General features: G+C 33.0%; 1 protein-coding gene across 1 annotated transcript in view; it reads right to left on the bottom strand.

Annotated features, from left to right (window-relative positions):
- Positions 1–20,311, bottom strand: part of LOC131841548 (matrix-remodeling-associated protein 5-like) — a 439,379-nt gene that overhangs the window by 8,774 nt on the left and 410,294 nt on the right. Inside the window, exons 9-13 of the mRNA XM_059189865.1 lie at positions 18,208–18,359; positions 11,202–11,346; positions 7,136–7,266; positions 6,457–6,610; positions 5,708–5,802 (exon numbers count right to left, since the gene is read on the bottom strand). Coding sequence (XP_059045848.1) covers positions 5,708–5,802; positions 6,457–6,610; positions 7,136–7,266; positions 11,202–11,346; positions 18,208–18,359 — 677 coding nt within the window. The remainder of the gene's footprint in view (positions 1–5,707; positions 5,803–6,456; positions 6,611–7,135; positions 7,267–11,201; positions 11,347–18,207; positions 18,360–20,311) is intronic.

Here is a 20,311-nt window from a genome sequence, read left to right on the forward strand (position 1 = left end):
CTTAGCTCCTAACAATAGCCGAAACCCCCCCAATAAAAAAAAAATAGACAAGACAATAGTTAGACAGGCAAGAATCAGACGAGAGAGATAGAGAAGTTCCGACATAACAGATTGACTTAGTATGGGCATGTTATGCGGCGGATTGAGGAGTATGTCTTAAAGAAAGTATTTAACATGAAGGTGGATGAATGAAAAGGGAGAAGACAACAAGATGAATGAAAAAAAGATGGATGGATGATACAGAAAAGGGCCTATATGGAAGAGATGGATGGATTATGTGAGAGATGATATGTATAAAAGTAGAGTAAGGGCAGATATGACGGCTGTAGGGATCAGTGGAAGAAGAGAACATACTGCGTCGACCACAAATAATGGGATAAAGCTAAGGCAATGATGATGATTGACTAGTCAAGGGTATACTAAATGTAACTGTTACATCACATAGAGGGATTGCAATTATAGCAATAATTAACGTGCCCATATTTCGCTACGTTATTTCGCAGTGTTTAAGATTATTTTTTCTTTGTTATCGGTGTTTCTTTCACCGAAAAGTCAAATATTTGACGTATACAATCTATAGATAAAAAAATATGGAAAATTAAAAATCGACAACTGACATCGCTATGCCCAATTGCTATTAAAAAAATATGCGAAGCTTCAATTATCCTGATATACCAGGCAAGGTGTGAAACATGACCTGTTTTATTTAAGTATTTCTAAAAAATTCATCAGCATCTTAAAGTAGATTTCACGTAAACAAAAGAGGCAAAAAAGTCTTTTATTCCAGTATTCGTGAGGTAATTCGCGAGTTGCGCTCAAAAGTCTTTTGAAATTGGTTTTATTTCTTTCCTGAGTACCTGAAGAATAAAGCTCAGCTGTACAAATTTAAAAGCAAACATTCTTTTTATATATATAAGTCACAGGTCAGCTTGTTTTCTTTTTTCTACGTGACAGTTTTTTGTAAAGAGAACAATCAATGGTTAGGGTCGTTTCACACTGAGGCTTATTGCAAATAACTCTTTTTTTTTTTTAAATTTATTTTGAAAACAAAGTCTAATAATAATAGTCGTCGAGTAAACTGAATTTTAGTCAAAGTAGGTATCTTATGATTGATGTGCATCAATGATAGTACCTATATCTACTAACTCATATATTGTACACTTAATAATATAATAGTATTGTAATAGGGGTGCGATATATGAGTAAAAGAGACAAAGAATACATTGTGACGTATTTGATATAACCTGTCACATCTTCATACTCTGTAATTTGACTGCCATATCTCTGTAAGGATGAATGTACGTAGTAAGTAAGTAGTATATAAGGATTGCTTATTATAATAAACGAGATAGTATACACTCAAACGTTGTACCTATCATTTGACTAACAAGCACCACCCTTATATGGCGACTCTGCCATGGACCTAGAATTACATCTCATAGTAAAGAAGGGAAAACAGTGAATATAAAGAAAATTATAGCTCATTAGTCGAAAGACAGGTTACAAAGCAAGGTATATAGATAGAATATACTTTATTTATAACATACAATATATGTATAGTTACAATAAGGCGGCCTTATTGCTATGAGCAAATTTTTCAAAGTAAGCTGCTTAGCTGAAATAAGTGAGACTGAGGTTCCCAAGCTGACGACTTTTTACCACTACCTCTCCCTAATATTCCAGTGAGTTTCCTACTAGTTATTCTGGATGGTAGATATAATCGGTTTTGTATTATTATCAGGTAAAATGATGATGAATGACGTCATCAAAACGCACTGTGCCAGTCAGAACTAGCCCTTAGTTTCAGTGCGGAAGGTTCCCTGATTTAGCTAGACATATTGCAGGTAGGGATTTGGCTCGCAGCCAGAGTTCTCGTGTACGTCACTTAACTCTGTACGCTTTACTGGGTATTTGTTCTAGCAAAACAATTCAAAGTGTGAAATACGAGTGGAAATTCAGAATTCATATTCAGTTTAATCTTAATTTCAAAGTTAAATAACTTGGTTCAAACGCGCTTGGAGGTGCAGATAATTTTTATTACGTTCGGGATAAAACAAAGAATTAATAGGTATTGTTTGAAGTGGCAGCTGGAATGGGAAACAAGCTAACGGCTCATCTGATGGTATACGGTAAACGTCGCTATATAAAAAAACCTTAAAATAATGATAAGGACAATAACAGGCCACTGTCCCTTAACAATCACATGTACACAATAGGTGCTACAGGCAGTCCTCTTTGGCGGGGCTGCTTTGAAGCCGAAGAAACGGCCGCTCACGTAATCCTGGAGGGTGTATCAGTGGCCACACAACGCAAAATCCTGGGAACGGTGAGGTCGCTCCGTGAGGCTTCTACGCTTCTGGTAAGAACTTGGCTGGCTACTTTAGTAGTCTCGACTTTACACACAGAATGGCTCAAATGAGATTTAGACCTGTATCACTGGGCTCTGGGCTGATAGATCTCTTGTGTTCGATCTTTCTACCTAGACCCGTCAGGGATAAAAATTGAAGGATACTTTTAGGAGCGGTGGTTTTTATCTCCTCAGGATAGAGTGTATACTTATCAAAGGAGATATTTGGTATATGCATGAGAGGGGTTACAACCACATAGGATGTGTAGTGGTTTTTCCTCATATATAAATGCATACTGTAAAATGTGTTTTAGTTTGATGTGTATGAGATATGGTAGTGAGATAAGAGAGTACGAAGGTATAACATCCTAGTTCTTGGGAATAGCAACGAATTAGGAGCACTACACTTGACATATCATAATCAGAATATCATTAAAATAAGGGCGAGTATACCTACTGGCGTCTCTAGTATTAACTGGTTTTATTTTTTACAATACCGTAAAATCAGGCACACAAAGTTCTTCCCGGATTCGAATTTACTACCTATAGAATCTATGTGGCTGTTCGGACTTAAAACCCAAAGGTTGTAATTTCTAATTTGTCCCCTAGACCACCTACAAAGGCTCTTCTAAATTCTATATTCAGATAATAAGAAAACATCTTTAAGAAGCTTGTTGAATACGAGTTAATTGTACCGTAACATTGAAATTATATGTAAAGTATCCAGTTGCCTACTTGTTAGGCTTAACATTATTCGTTAAGTTCGTTTAAGATGTTTTTACAAGAAATTACTCCCTTGTTTCGTATACATTGTATTGTATTTCTTGTTCACTTAGAACGGAGTCAAAAGAATTGAATAAAAATATTAAACTATATAAAAAATATTGACAGAATCACAGAACATAGATTTTTTTTTGTTCTGTGATCAGAATGGGAAGTTTAATGTTGTGTAAATATTTTCTTACACTCGTGCGAAATTAAGACGGAAAGCTAGTTTATAATATGAAAATAATATATTTACGACTATTGTCCTGGGTGGGGCAGTCAAAGGCATTCTAAAATGTAGACGTAGTGAACATAATACTTGATATAACATTTCGCTGAGTATATACTCAGTGCTTGTGTGTATACACACATATATACATTTAATGTAATATTTCGTTTGTTAACGGTGTTACCATTACCGGAGAGTCAATCATGTAAATGGAATAGAAATGGACACGTATAATTTTTTTTTTGTTACAACTAGACACTAACTCACGACATTACGACGTCGGGTTAGTAATAATAATTATTATTAATTATTAGAATTTGGTTGGAAAGTATATACAAAAAAGATTTGATATGGAAATATATAATTATTTTATTTCTATTTTTTTTTAATTTTATTATTATGTAAAGTCCACGTCAAGGTGCTGTTGTATATTAGTTAATAATATACAAACCCCTGCGACTTCAAATGCGTAAAATGAATTTTTTTAATTATATTAAAATAAATTAAATTTCTATAATAAAAGTACTCTAAGTTACTGCTTAGAACATTGGGTACCTGAGTGTAAAAGTCCTGTCAATATTGGTTCAGGTGTTTCAGAGTTAAGCAATAACAAACAGATCGAAAAAAATATTTCTACTATAGTAACACCGTATATACTTTCATATGTACTTAGTGATAACTCTTTCACAATTACCCAGTAATATGTCTTTTATTCTATCCATTGAGGATGTGACAACCATAATCCAACTAAATCACTTAATATTGAAATATGTTTAATAAAGCACACACAGTTTGAAATATCTGCAATGAACGAATTCGATTTCGCTATTAATCAGCTTGCTCTATAGGAAACTATTCGTGAAATATGAGTTTGTAACTCAGTAATAAATTTAATATCAAATTCAAGGTAATTACAATGACGGCGTTGGGATTTTATTCAAAATTGTATAATAAATTTAATAGGGTTGACACATAGCAATTTTATTATCCTAACAGATATTTTTTCTATGTAATTTCATGAATAAGCAAGATAAGGACTAGGCAAGACGCCAGAAATAGAAATAATCTTTATAAAATCTAAATAAATAAACACATTTGAATAGTAATATTTTTTTTATTCTATCACTCATTCGGATCGCAGACTTGCGTGTTGTTCTTTTAAATAAATGATGTTATAAGTAAATACATATTAAGAACAATTAGGCATGCTACAATTAATATAGAAATTTCTATGTATTAAAGAGAAGTAAGTAGAGACCTAGTTCTCTGGAATGGTCCGTAGTAGTTGTTGTCATGTATTCGTATATAGGCGACGGTTACCACTTACCATCAAGTAGGTCGTCAGTTTGTTTGACATTCCAATTACATTAAAAAAAACCTATATAGACAATGCCGATAATTCTGTGGCACTCTTTGTTATTACTGAATTTAATATTTATGCAGTTGACAACCCTGGAAAAATTAGCGCAGCAGAACTATTAGCTTTTAATAACTTTATTGCTTTCCGAGTTAGTGAACTTAAAATGTGCTAACCGAATTTCAACTTTACAGCAGTGAGAACTACGAGTATTATAGTAAAGTACAGAAGGGCATAATAACATCATATATCTGGTCAAATTGCATTTAGTGATAAAATTATAGTATATTTTCTAAATTCAATTTAATCTCCGAGAGCGTTGTGGTTTTGTGGTTTACGACTTACATAGATCCCAACTAGTCGTGAGTTTTAATTTGGTCGATACTAAAATTATTTGAAATTTCTAACTAACTGTGATTGAAACATTGGTAACATATTTTATATATATGTATATATTTGGATTACCGAACTAGTTGATAGCTCTTCTGATGGGATCTCTCGGCCTTTTATACACGTCATATATTTTGTCCTTATCTCTATCGCCCAGTTTAGCTAACTACTTGGTTGACTAAAACTAAAAGAAACTCAACTAGTACATTTTTTTTACCGATGCCGATGTGATATCCGTAGTGCTGTACATGTATGTAACATGAACAGCAGTACGGATATCATATTGTCAAAACATATCAGTCTTAGTTTGTCATCTGTCACAGTGAACACTGAACTCTGAACAACATGTGGGCATGTCAAGTACTACGTTCACTTCGAGTATCGCAATCGCAATGTGACGAAAATAGATGGAATGAAATTAGCATTAAATTAAATAATGATAAAAAATACATAAACATATAACTAGTAAAAATGTCCTACATGTATAACTTAGACTTTCAATATCTAAAAAGCAGATAACACAGTAAAAAAATTTATTGCATTATGCATGAAAGGGATTATTTCGAGTCAGTTTGCAGTAACATTTTAATTATCTAAGTTTTGATAACGATGCAAGTACCTTAGGATTGGCGTCCACTTCACATTCAATTTCAACTACTTCCCCTCTGGCTGCTCTCAACACTAATGGTTGACTTGACTTGCATGTTGGAGAATCTAAAGAAAGAAGAACAATTATTAAATTGTCTACACTATCGGAGCAGGTAAAAGCAGATGATGGACACTATAGATAATTGCTCCGATTTCGCCTATTAGACGACAAATCTTTTTGGACTATTATAGCTCCTAATGATACGGCCAGGCAAGCAAATTAGGACACTCCCAACCACTGTTCCGATATTGCCGCTGATCTTAGTGTCGTATGTCGTAGACGGTTTTAAGAAGAATTGGTATAGTAAAGATTTATGCAGATTCAAGACTTAATTAAGTACCAAAGTCGCTAACAATCCTTTTATAAGTATACGATCTTGTGATTATTCATTCGATCGAGGATAAATGTATATCTTTTTTTATTCCTTATTATTAAGAATTTAACGAAGGTATTGTGTTTAGTCATTTACAGATGCGCAACAAACATAAAATTTTACAATTTTCCTTCAACAGTGAGTGACCAGATGACTATGATATTAGTTTTATCATCATTGTCACTTATTTTTTACTTTTATATAAAAAAAAATATTGTACATAGAAAATAGAATAGTAAATCTATAAAAAATATGATATAGAACTAGTGTGTGTTGAGTTTAGAAAACTGGGCCAAGAATTGTTCCTTGCGAAACACACACCTGAAAAAGTATAATGGTAACTTACACTTAACGTCTAAAATAAGAGTGTCGCTGGACCCTTCTCCTAGACTGTTTCTAGCTGCACAAACATAACCACCAGCGGCCTTCCTGGATACTCTTTGCAAGACCAGACTCTGATTGGCAAGCAAGACTCCAGATCCGGGCTTCACAACTATACCCTGCATAAATAGAATACGTTGTTATTAACATAAAATAAGTTTAGATTAAGTGTTTGCCTTTGGTGAGATTTCATAATTGCAATTTTACTACTATTGTTACCGTCTATTAGCTTGTTATCCTTCTCATAGAAAAATTAAAAGAACTATTATCGAAGAGAAATTCTATGATCTTTTTCTCTTCTATTCATCAGTTACAAGTATGTGACTCGTAAACATATTGAGCCAACTCTGAATGATACAGTATAAGAAATAGGAAATAATTTCATACGCTATATAAAACTGTAAAGATAAATGATTGCCATAAACTACTATTAAGTTGTAGCAGAAAATTTCAGAATACAAATATAAATATTTTAACGAAACCCGATATACGTAACAGCAAAGTAGAGAAAAGAAAACCGAGGCAAAACAGAGGAAATCAAATATTATTGGCTTCTCTACATATACATAGCATAGCATAAAATAACATATCCATATATAGATAACGTCAGGTGTCATGTTTTATTGTGAGTCTTGTAAACTTACATTGTGCATGAAATAGACGTGATTGTGCGATGGGTTCGCCTTGACTCTGCAGTCTAGATATACATCGGACCCTTCTACAACTTTGGTAGCGTCGAGGTTTGCTCCCAACTCTAACTTCACCACAGGCAAATCTGTAAGAGAAAGAATAATTGTAAGGACATTTAATAAACATAAAGAATTTCTATGTAAAAGGTTTCAGACTTTAGCATTTCTGCTCGTTTATTTAACGTCTTTTTAGTACCACAAGTATTTAAAGTGTAATACTATAACAGAACATCCGTGTAAAAGGTAGAAAGAAAGAAGATAAGCTTCGCATTAAATTGTTTTAGCTACATTACTATATAGCCAGAGTTTGTGAGCTAACATATTGTATCTTACATCAACATATTGACCACAAACGCCCAAAGTTTCTATTTAATTTTAAACTGATCTTTCACATAGTAATCCAAATATAAAATTCCTATTTGTATATTAGTGTCAGCTACGACGACAGCTTTGCATGTAAGCTGCTAAGCTTGTTTCACTGTGCTGGGATTTGAAAATTTAAATTAGTAGAAAGTATAAAATTAGCAAATCCTGAGTAGTCCCACGAGCGGCTCATGATGACGTGATGTTCGTTGTGTTATTCATGTATATAGTTAATGATTGCCATTTTCGTATAATTTGTTGTTTGCCATTTGTATACATGTAAGAAAGTATATCACTGTCAAGCAAATTGGCTGCCATCTGTGCCATACTTCAAGCTAGGTTCGTACGGCAGTAGATTTGCTCGATGGTGACTCGGTGGCGATTTAAGGCCATTGTGTCCACATAATAGCGATCAATCAGTGTTCGTTCCGGAGACGAGAATGGCCGCGCTTTGTTGATACAAGTACAATATTCTACAGGCTACCTTCGACACATGAAATACGAGGCTTTTCAAAATTTATAACATATCCACTAACAATATAGGTATACCACTATTGTGTTAAATTTACTCCCTCATCATTGTAAATAACGGAATGTTAACAGCAATGTTTGACAAGAAAACATCCCTTTATGATCGCTTTCATATTCCTTTCAAACGGGTATTAAAATTGAAGACCTGACCTGATATTAGAATACCTAGCAGAGGCTCTATAGCCGATATATCTGATTTTATCCTATTACCTAGGAGAGGCTATCCTCTCCTAGGTAATAGGATAAAATCAGATTTATCAGGGTGGAGATGGCCTTCAGTCTCTTTAAGTTCTGTGAATTTACTAGTCGCCTCCACTTTCATCCGGTTGACATTAGAATGACTCGAAAAAAAAGGAAACCAAGCAAAGAGATTTTTTAAAGAAAAGTTATAGGGTACAGAGGCGTACAAACTTAGTACTCAGAAATCATAAGATATTGTTCATGTACATAGGCTATGGTTATAGCTCCTTTGCTGTAACAATCTTCGCCATGTTGTTCTTCGCCATTCTCTACTTTGTTGTAAAAAGAAATCCTATATACTATTTCGTCAAATTTAAGTTTGTTTATGTTTTGGTTAGGGAAAGTGTGTAGTGTCCAAGCAAGCTCACTTTCTCATTTATAATGCCAGTACGGATTACCTATAATAGAACGCACTTCATTCTACAAAGAGATTTCAAATTAAACTTGGGTAGGTATAATTAATAACTAAGTTGGATTAATTCATTACGAGATTATTCAACTCGCAGTAGGATTTAAAAATCACCGTTTCGGAGAATTATAATGGGATCTAAAAGATTCACATTTGCAATTAATTTTATATTTTCTATTTTTACCTTCTTAGTCTTACAGAAAATGTATAAAGAGTTCAGTCTAATTAAGGCAGGCTCGCTCATTTAGGTCATAATAATTTTTGTATGGTATTTTGCATCCATTGTTTTAATACCAGGACAATTCACACAACGCCATCTAGATCCAAGTTACTTTTTTTAATGACTAGACAAGTCAAGGGAATACTACTAATATTAAGGGAATAATACTAGACAAGTGATACCAATACTTAAAGATATTATTTTTTTAATGGATACATAACAACAAAATGGATATACAACTAAATACAAATATATGTATCGACGAGAAATGGACTATCCGAAGTAAATCGGTGTGTTAAACTGCTAGATCACCTAGGTCGTCACTATTAGGCACATTGATTGAAGTAGAAAAAGTATAATCCATCACATTTAAAATAAGTATTGTTGCTAAGTAACAGTTTGTATGTAACGTGCAACTGCAATCGGAACGAAATAAATTATATTTACTACTATATATGTAATCCACTGAATATCTCTATCAGGGCGGTATAGGTCCAACAGAAATTATTAGTATTTTAACAGATTTAATTTTGGATATGTTTTTTGCTAGTAGTTCTATTGTTTACTCTTCTGTATATTGTTTTATATTATGTATGTTATTTAAATGTAGAGATGTAGAATGTCTTAAATGTAATGGATTAAGGGACCGTATTAGGCACATTGATTGAAGTAGAAAAAGTATAATCCATCACATTTAAAATAAGTATTGTTGCTAAGTAACAGTTTGTATGTAACGTGCAACTGCAATCGGAACGAAATAAATTATATTTACTACTATATATGTAATCCACTGAATATCTCTATCAGTCACTCCCTACGCAAAAACAAATATACTAGTCTTCAAATTTTAAAATCAACTTTACGTTAGCATTAAACTCGGTTTCCTAATGTATACAATTAGGAGAATTTTTTATGTCCTAAAATTTAAAACTCGACTTCAATGTTAACACATTAATTATTTTTATTATTTATTATTGGAGACGACATAATATAATTTTTTAAATTATTATTCACGTATTGGGTTCGGGTCTTGTCGTTAAATGTGTATTCGTATAACATAGTGATTACTTTCTTAATATTATAAAGCCGCATCACTTAAAACGATTATTGTATGAAACTGTGTATACACTCTTATTACAATAAAATTTCTACTTACAATAACATATTACGGGTGGTTACATAGATTCAATTTAGGTTTCATTCTCATAAGTCTAGTGCCAACTCTCTAGGTTCTAAATTAAATTGCTAATACTTTGCGCGCCAAAACAATTTTCTACTGCGCATTGTCTATGGTATATTAAAAAGAGTACATTCTAAATTCACTTACTCAAGCACTTACATGACAATAAATATCTTATTTAGAGATAAGTTTCGATTTATTTAGTATACAATAAATAATTTTTTATTCATAAAACGTTACATATATAATCTAATCTAATAATCTATCAAATCAAAATATCTTTAGTCATGTACGGCTATTACAGACTCTTATGATATGTCAAATTTACCGTCAGTTCGGAGTGCATTCGAGTTAAGAAAAACTGACAAGAAACTCAGCTCTTTTTCTGAGCAGACCCGGCCACTTGCTAACGGCTTTGCTGTGGCTATTTGCAATAAAATAATATTGCGACTATAAGTCGAGATGTAAGTTACCCCATCTTTCAAGTTGAATCAAATTGCACACAATATGCAAATCAAATTTGCAATCGGTTCAGTAGTTTAGAAGTCCATCGCGGACAAACAACGTGACATGTAATTTTTCTATATAAAGATAAACTAATTTCTCCATTTGAAAATACCTATATTAACTTTCTTCAAATATTTCTCTAGTTAAAATGGATTTATTAAAATGTTTTAGTTGGTATGAACAAGGATTAAGAATATTTATTGTTTCTGTTCACTTTGCAATTCTTACTTTATGATACCATCATTACTAAATTTTAATTTTCGCATATTCTTGACCGCCATTTTATGTTAATATATATAGGTATAAATAACCCCTGCACAAATAACACAACTCAACGGTAAGCAGAGCTTGTGTTATGGGTACTAGACAACTGACATAAATACTGATATATCATAGATATTTTTTTCAAATACATACATAATATACATAAAAAACATCCAAACCGATACAAACAATCATACTCATGAATACAAATGTTTGCACCGTGCGAGGAATCGAACCCGCGACCATCGGAAGTAAAGCGGCGGGTAACAAACCGCCGAGGCCGTTAAATAATTATGATAATCCTTACGTTGTATTTCCATCTTCCACCCGTCCTCTTGAGGTAACCGAGATAACGAGGGCTGGAGTGCTCTGCAAGTCAGGTCCTTTCCGGCATCAGTGATGGCTGGCACAAATGTTAGGATGCTGCTCGTCACATTGCCATCTTGAGATGTCTGCCAACAAAACGACAATTAATCAAATGCCGCCTTTTAAAAGATTAAGAAAATAGAGTGACAGTAAAGATAAGAAAGTAAAAGATTAAGAAAATATAGTGAGATACTAGCAGACCCGGCTACGAGTTGCTGAATGCTAAGGTTTTTGAATAAAATAATACTGCGACTACAAATTGAGATGTAAGCTATCCTATTTTTAAAGTTGGGTTAAATTGCACAAAATTTGCAATCGGTTCAGTAGTTTAGGAGTCCATCGCGGACAAATAACGTGACACGTAATTTTTATATATAAAGATTACATGAGACTATATTATTTATTATAGTTAATTTATGACAAATTAATAAAATTAAAGTGTGTGTTTGTAATTTCAAATTAAATCTTTTCTACAAAAAGAAATAATTATTAGATCTTTTGTCTGTGTCTACGTTTTATTTATTTATATATTGTAGGATGATTAACGGTGTAATTTTACATGTTACTAATCGTATTAAACTGTCCTATGCCGATTAATAATCTTCGGTAATAGCATTACTAGATTAAATATGGATTTCGCGTTTGCTTGCGGTGGATGAACAAAAAATTTCTTCAGTTAATCTACATAACACACGAGTACATAGATTTATGAAATTCATATAGGAAATACGAGCTGACCGTGTTTCGAAAATCGCGTGCCAATGACAGAGAGACGATAATAATGATGTATAGGCTCCGTGCCGCGACGCGATCTGTGATAATTTCACTTAGCCGATAAAACGCATCCGCGCCGTCTATGGCCTACGTGATGGTACGGCGGGCGGCTGTGGTCCCACTGACAGCGTTTAACAACTCGTATATCAAGGAGATAATATTTATTTATTTATTCTTTTGCACACAAAAATGGTGGACTGAATGCCTGATGGCATTCTCTACCAGTCAAAAGCTAGTGAGATTGTTAGTAATGAGGATTACTAACTATTGTTAGTAATCCTAAATGTACTCTATTGAGTACATTTTTGGAACTATTCTAACGCTATTGGCAGCAGCTGGCTTTTACAGCTTCACCGAACGATATAAGGTTCCAAACCCCACGTAAGGATTTATAGAATGCCTGAATGCCAACTTTTTCATGGCCGATACGATTATAGTCTCAGAGCACAGCTAGGGGTTCGAACTTTGGTTCATGTCGTCGTCTTTTCAATTCCCGTTTGAAATGTACTGCAGATCGATCGGAAGTTCGTGCTTTCGATCGATCTGCAGTACAATTCATCTCGCGGACGCTCTGCATGTCATCGTGATAAATTCCTGAATACGTCACGATCGGATAACTGACTTAACTTGATACTCATATCATCCACAATTGGAGCTCCGCTAGTAGAGTACCCCATTCCACTATCACCTATTAAAATATGACATAACTATAATTAATTAACAAAAAACTTCATGATGTAAAAACATCGAGTAATCGACACATAACAGCCTGAAAGAATTTAAATACCATAAGTTTAGAAAGATTAAAATACCGAACTTTATAACTAGGTACTATGTCTGTTTGTAGGACCAGTCCCTCTACTCTGACTGATTAATTTTGTTACTCAAGTTAGTTGATATATTTCCACAGTTTTGTTTATCTTGCTATCTTGCTAGTTTGTATTATCACAAAATAATGAAATATGTAATGGAACATTTAGTCCAAAGAGAAACGCACAACTTTCTTGTTCTTTATTGTGATAAATCTGCCTTCCGAATGAATGGTAGAATAAAAATCTTTTATATGACTATTCAAAAGTTCTTATATTATAATTATTAATTTCTAAACAAATAAAAAATTATATGATCAAGATAAATTAATAAAAATTGTTGTTATTATTATTCTATAAATCAATTATTTGCTTGATTTCTATATTGTAACCTCCGCTTACAGTAAGGCAGCACATATTATATCATAACTCATAAATTGCGCAATATCGGAAACAGATGCCTTAACCTTAAATATCTGCGGGGCGAGGGGGAGGGGAATCACAGTACATTTAGGTACAAACGTAGAAATATCACAGAAACGATCGTGGCACGACAACTGGTATGAAACAGTCGAGAAGATAAAGTGGCAAGAAAATATTCGGGAAACCTGCCTCCGAATGTAAACGGCCATTCTTCCAATATTAGTATCGTGTGTAGAACATTTTATTTAAGTTGCGTGTAAATGAAGTGAGAAGTTTTTCTTCTTTCTATCATAGAAATACAATTACATAAACTGATATAAAATCTAAAATAAGCAAGACATGGAAATAACAAAGGGCCTTATCGCTAATAGCAATATCTTCTAATCAATCCTTAAGATGGAGAGGATTAAACTTTGTTTTTGGTCGAAGCATAACAATAAATTATTGTTATGCAATAATTTATTGTTATGCTTCGACCAGAAACAAAGCTACCACGCTAGGACGATTGCTAATTATAATGAGTATTATATTAGTATTAATTGATTTAAAAAATAATAATTTATTATTAATTGGTATTATATAACTTATAGCCTTCATCGATGAATGGGCTATCCAACACTAAAATAAATTTTCCAAATCGTATATATAGTACCTGAGATTATCCCGACAAACCAAATTCACAAACTTTACTTCTAAATAATGTTAGGATAGTCGTAACGATTTTATGAATAACAATAGAATACAATAGATTCTTTTTTCAATAAACTTACAGCTAAGCAATTTTGAATAGTATGACTATTCAAAATTGCTTATTTTTTTAAATCTATCGCTCATTCGGAAAGCTGTCACGAACAGGAAAAACAAACAAGAAACTACCATAATGCACTTTTAAATAATTATTGTATCTTTATATTTTTAAGTTGAAATGTGTGGTACAAACTACTAACTAGAACTAATTCATTAGAGACAACATTTTAAATACACAAGCAACTGGTTGTAACTAAATACGAGTAAATCATTCGTAGTGATATTAAGTACAATTAGATAGCGTTGTGCTAATAATTAATAATAATAGTCTTATTCTTATTATTATTAATAATAACCAGCAAATGCTGCTAAAAATCCAGTAAATGTGTAATGTCCAATGTGTGTACAAGTGTCCAGTATGTGAAAATGAAGCACATAATAATAATAACCCTGGACAATTCACACAGCGCCATCTAGTCCCAAGTTAAGCAGAGCTTGTATTATAGGTACTAAACAACTGATATAAATATATATTTTTTTAAATATACAAATATTTTACATAGATAACACCCAGGCCGAGACATCGAACCCGCGACCATCGGACGTAAAGCGGTGTGCTAAACCATTAGACCACAGAGGTCGTATTATCAGATAAAAACAATAAAGCTCCTTTTGAATCGAACAATAATAGAAATAAGGGTAAACCACATATGTTTAATAATATATAACACATATTGGGAATCGAATAGACACCAAGGGTAGCCATTGAAGCGTATTGTGGGTATAACAATGACTGTTGGATGGCTAATTGGATCCGGATCCCTAATATTAATTTTGTATTAACGTCTGTCTGTACAGTCAGAATATATTTACAAAAATTGTCGCATATATATATAATAAAATAACTTTATTTATTTACTAGATGACTTTGCAATCGTTGTTTTGCCATATAAATTAAATCACTATTACAAAATAGGGTTATTTGTAAACATATGGGTTATATGGAAAATTTAGGTTAATGTATTATAAAAAAACATTTATGCAAAAAATAAAAATAAATGTTAGGGGTGGACAACCCTTATCACTTTTGGGTATAAAAAATAGATAGTAGCCGATTCTCAGACCTACTATATATAAAATAAATTTATTTATCCAATTACGGATTTTGTTTAAATTGGCAGTTGGTATTTTGTGTATATAAACTTAAAATAGATAGTCATTATTGTGGACTAAAATCTATATATATACATTTAGTATAGATAACATATAAAAAAATTAAAGAGATAGAGGTACAAATGTGTGACGACGCATATGAAATTGCGCGGGTCAGATAGTTATCATTGCTCCTTACATATACAATATCTTATTAATATTAAACGCGAAAGTTTGTAAGTATGGATGGATTTTTGTTACTCTTTCACGCAAAAACTACTAAATAGATTTTGATGATAGATAATTTACAGTAATCTAGCTTATACATCAGAATAACATATAGGCTATAAATTTCACGCGGGTGAAACCGGACCGCACAGATAGTATATAAAAAAGATTTTTTTTGGAAAGCATACAAATACACATATATATAAAACACCCAGACCGATACTAATAATAATACGCATGAATACGAATGTTTGAACCGTGCGAGGAATCGAACCTGCGACCATCGGTGAAGCGGTGTGCAAACCGCTAGACAGCCGAGACTGTCAATTATCAATTATATATAGGGTTGCCAAGCCCAAATTTAAAAAATCAGGATCGAAAGTTTATAGAATCAGAACTATCCAGTTTAAAAACAAAACACAGTAATAGTGTTGCAATAGCTATATTAATATGTAGTAAAATTCAAGTATTTATATAATTTTTTTAAGGTTTATAAAAAATGTATTTGATAAAATTATACAGTTGAAAATCAGTAATTAAGGTGCGCATATTTTAAAAACACAGGAAGCAGCCAAACTGTACAAAACTTCCCAGGACACTTCAAAAACTAGGACATGTCCTGGGAGAACAGGACGGTGTGGAACTCTAATTGTATAAAAATAAAAATACAATTATATATGAGTAAAGTCGCGGGGGTGAGTTTCTCTTATTAATAAACCTAATGACGTCACGCTAACGGGTGGCGAATGACGTTCCGTTCCACGTTAATTCACATGCCGTTATTAGTTCCGTTTCCTGTTTGTATACGAATAAATATTAATTGTTTATCATTATTAACGTCCCACTGAGCGGAGGTATTAGAGGGATATTAGCCTGCTATTGCTATGAGGCGGCCCAGTGTAGAAATTTATTAGATACTTACCGACCCTTTGTCTGCATCACACTTACTAAATTTACATTATATCTTTTTAAATTATAGCATATATATTATTCTGATGTATAAGCTACATTACCGTAAAGTTTTATCAAAATCCGTTCAGTAGTTTTTGCGTTAAAGACTAAAAAACATCCATACTCACAAACTTTCGCGTTTATAATATTACTAGCAGTGCCCGCGGTTTGACCCGTGTTAAATTTCAGTAAAAAATATATCTTATATGTTATTCTGATGCATACGCTACATTACTGTAAAGTTTCATCAAAATCCGTTCAGTAGTTTTTGCGAGTATATGTTTAAGAGTATATGTACATACTTCTATGCGTTTGTATGTCAAATACATGGTATTTGTGTAATGTTTTTTTTTATTGATTTACTATATATTTTAGGCATAATTAAAAAAAATATTAGCATTCTGTACTGCTTCTCTATATAAATTATAAGTGAGCGAAATTTCATTATCTACCGTCAGCGCAATTTTTGTAAAAAGGGGTACAACATTTTTGCTTCACGTCTTAATATATAGAAATTTAATTGGATTTCGTAGAAGATGGTATAGTGGTAATTTTGCTCTAAAGCAGTGAACCATAAACAAACGCTCATACGAGATAGGAGGCCGCCGTAAATCTAGCTTTATAGATAAACCCACAGAGTTCCGCATCGTATTTTAATGATAAACTAAAAATATATGTAATCTTCTACGTTGTTAAGTATAAACAGATTTCTTTATGTATATAAAATGGCAAACAAACTAACGGACTGATGGAAAGTGGTATAGGGTCAGGACAAAGCCAGCTACAAAAATACTCATCAAAACTGAATCACTTTTTTAGTTAGTTAGTTAGCGAAGTTTTTTTGGAACTTTTATAAATTACTGGCTATAAACCTTCCTCTTGAATCACTAGTAGCGTAGTTTAAAAGATATAAGCGTACAGACAGTGGCGGCTACTGTGTTTTATACTATGTAAACATTTTCTATTTTCATTTCTGAATTATTCTGAATAATTGCATTGCATAGCATCGCGTACCTACCGCACTGCACAGACAATGACGTGACTATACCTTTAATCCTGTCAACAGAAAATCTACCTGAACTCCACTAGAACTACGAAATATAAAAATGCCGGGGAAAAGTATTGTTAGTAGAGACGTAACTCTACACAACTCCCGGAGAAACCATCGTAGTTATTTCGATTGTACCTATTTCGTTTTGCAAATTTTGATAGGAAAACATTTTTCTTTAGTTTTTTTTAATCATTTTTGTTTAACTTTTTTGTTTAGTATCCTGAAATCGGACACTGTTATTTGGTTTGGTATAACTATGAGGATTTAGCTTGTATCATGCATACAAAACACAGCATGTTCATGATTAATGTGATACCATTTCTCAACAGTGTATTGTCTCAGTCTAGTATTTTTACTGTCATATTGCATTTAGCGTGCTTAAAAGAAAATAAAATTACTAAAAATATATACTTTGAGAAATCAAATTCCAACGTGTGTGTTTTTGAATTAATATTATCCGAGACAGCTACCCCGGACAAAGAATTAGTCTAGCTATTAAAAGAGGACACGCTGCCAGTATCTTCGGAACTTTGCGTAAAGGGACTCCTTTTAATAATATATTTTAGTTATTACATTATATTTTTTAAGGTTGTTAATTTTAAGTTCTTTGTTGTACAATTAGTTAATATTATTAAGTATGCGATATATCATTATTTAAAGGTGAATCGAACCCGCGACCATAGCATGCAAGATTGATATATCGAATATAGCATGCAAAGTTATTTCGCGACAGATATGAGAACAGACTTTACAAAGCGTCCATTCGGTATAGAGAAGTGCTAATATTAAAGTCTGAAGTATATGTCACTTACGGTCTCTTTAACTGTCTTCAGTCTACTGCCATCTTTCCACCAGGATATCGTAGGCTTCGGCCTGGCGCCCACTGATTGGCAGACTAGATCGGTGCTCTGTCCGGCCACCAGGGGTCGCTTCCCGCCTTGCAGTTTGACCCAAAGTGGGTGTACTGTGAACAAAAAGAAAATATATTAGAAGAAATTTATAAGATATTAGAAGAAATTTAGCACTTTTGAATAATTATATTTTTTTAATTCTACCAATCACTCGGATAAAATTAGACTTCTGACAAAAAATTGCATGTTGCTCTTATAAATAAACTTTGGTTAGCATTCAAAATTTATTATAGATTGTTGTGTCTGTTTAAGATGTGTGTGTGTGTGCATAAGTAAATAGTTTTTGAGTAACAATAAATCAGTCATGATTAATAGAGGAGACCAGTCAACAGAACAGACAAACAACACCCGTTCATAAGTATAACATAGTTACGAACACATAAACAAGAATTTTTGAGTATATGGATGATAGGATGTGTTGAGGATGAAGTTAGCAAATTGTGGCGAATTCACCAGTTTATAACTACCAGTGTTTCCGGAGGGGTCCGTGTAGAGGTCGCCTTAATAGAGTATATTACTGGCAATGGGGCTATGACTTCCTGTTGTTAATAATGTCCTCCCAATGCCCGGATACAAATATTAGCAACTCCAACTAACAACAATATTCAAATACACTGTTGTAGGGTAGAGATAATATCCTAAGATGGATACGGATATGGGTTTTTCTTCCATCTCGGATACAGATCCAGAACATTACTAATTCCTATACACTGCTGCAGGGTGTAGTTACCAATAATCGATATACCTATTATATATAAAGCAGTAAATAAATATCGCCTGGCATTTAAAGGGCGATCCACATTTTTATTTAAAAGAACAAAGAATAAAAAATAAGTTAATTTAAGAATTCCTGACACCGTAATGTTCGTTGTCTCGTTAAACAGTGACATACAGCCAAAAAGAATAACGAACCATTGGATTAAAATAATAAGATAAATAACAATATGAAAATTAATAAAAAAACTTAGTATAAGAAATTTTACCCGCAATATTGTGTCGGAAGCGGCAGTTAAATCATCCATTTTTCGATACAAATAAAACCTTTTTTAAAAGATTTTCAAACACACGAATTTGAATACCTTTTTTGGTTTAACTACTGTACTTTTTTTTTATTTTTATACAACTATGGTGGCAAACAAGCATACGGTCCATCTGATGGTAAATGGTTACCATAGCCTATGGACGCTAGAGACACCAGGGGTGCCACGTGCGCGTTGTCGACCAAAACTCCATGAAATTTATGCTTGTCAACAGGCTGTCTTACAATTCTATAAGACAACCATATTCGGTCTTTCGCTAAATAGCTTTTAGTATAAATTTACAATAACATACATCTATTTTATAAATATATAGATTGAAAAGTTAAAAACCATTTAATGCAAATACGTAAGCAATTAGTCTATAATATGTATCTAAAGCTGTATTAGCAGGTTCCTACGAAATTGGGCTGGGCAGGAAGAGAAACACGAGCGGAACACGAGGTGAGTCGTACATCGGCAAAGGGGCCCCTTAAACCTACAGCCGGGTCAGAAGTCCCAAGAACTGCTCGGAGTTTCCCTCACTGCCACAAGATGGATCAGATAGATAGATCACAGGCACCCGGACGGTGAATCTTTTGAATGTTAAGAAATTCGTATCAAACATCCGCGCAAATATAAACATTCGTACTCATGAACACAGAAGAAAAAAAAGGATCTAGCCGTTGGGAAATTGAACACAAAAGTGTACTTAGTTCGTAGATCTAAACCATTAGACCGACCGAAATCGTTCGTATATTCTCGTATAACGTTTATTCGCCGTTTTTTACGTCAGTGTGTCCCGCCTAAAATAAATTGAATTTTAATGATCCAATTGCATAAAAAAGAGGTTATTCTATTCCGTTGTCGGTCAGTAGCTGTCGTTAGGGTAAATTGAAAGAATTTACATATGCATATTAAAAGTTCATCTATCAATGAACAGGATTTGTTCATTAGTTGGTATATACAAAAAATGGTGCGCGGACTCA

Source organism: Achroia grisella, unplaced genomic scaffold, assembly GCF_030625045.1.
Source record: "Achroia grisella isolate CSIRO2021 unplaced genomic scaffold, CSIRO_AGI_Agris_v1 utg1847, whole genome shotgun sequence".
Lineage (NCBI taxonomy): Eukaryota > Metazoa > Arthropoda > Insecta > Lepidoptera > Pyralidae > Achroia > Achroia grisella.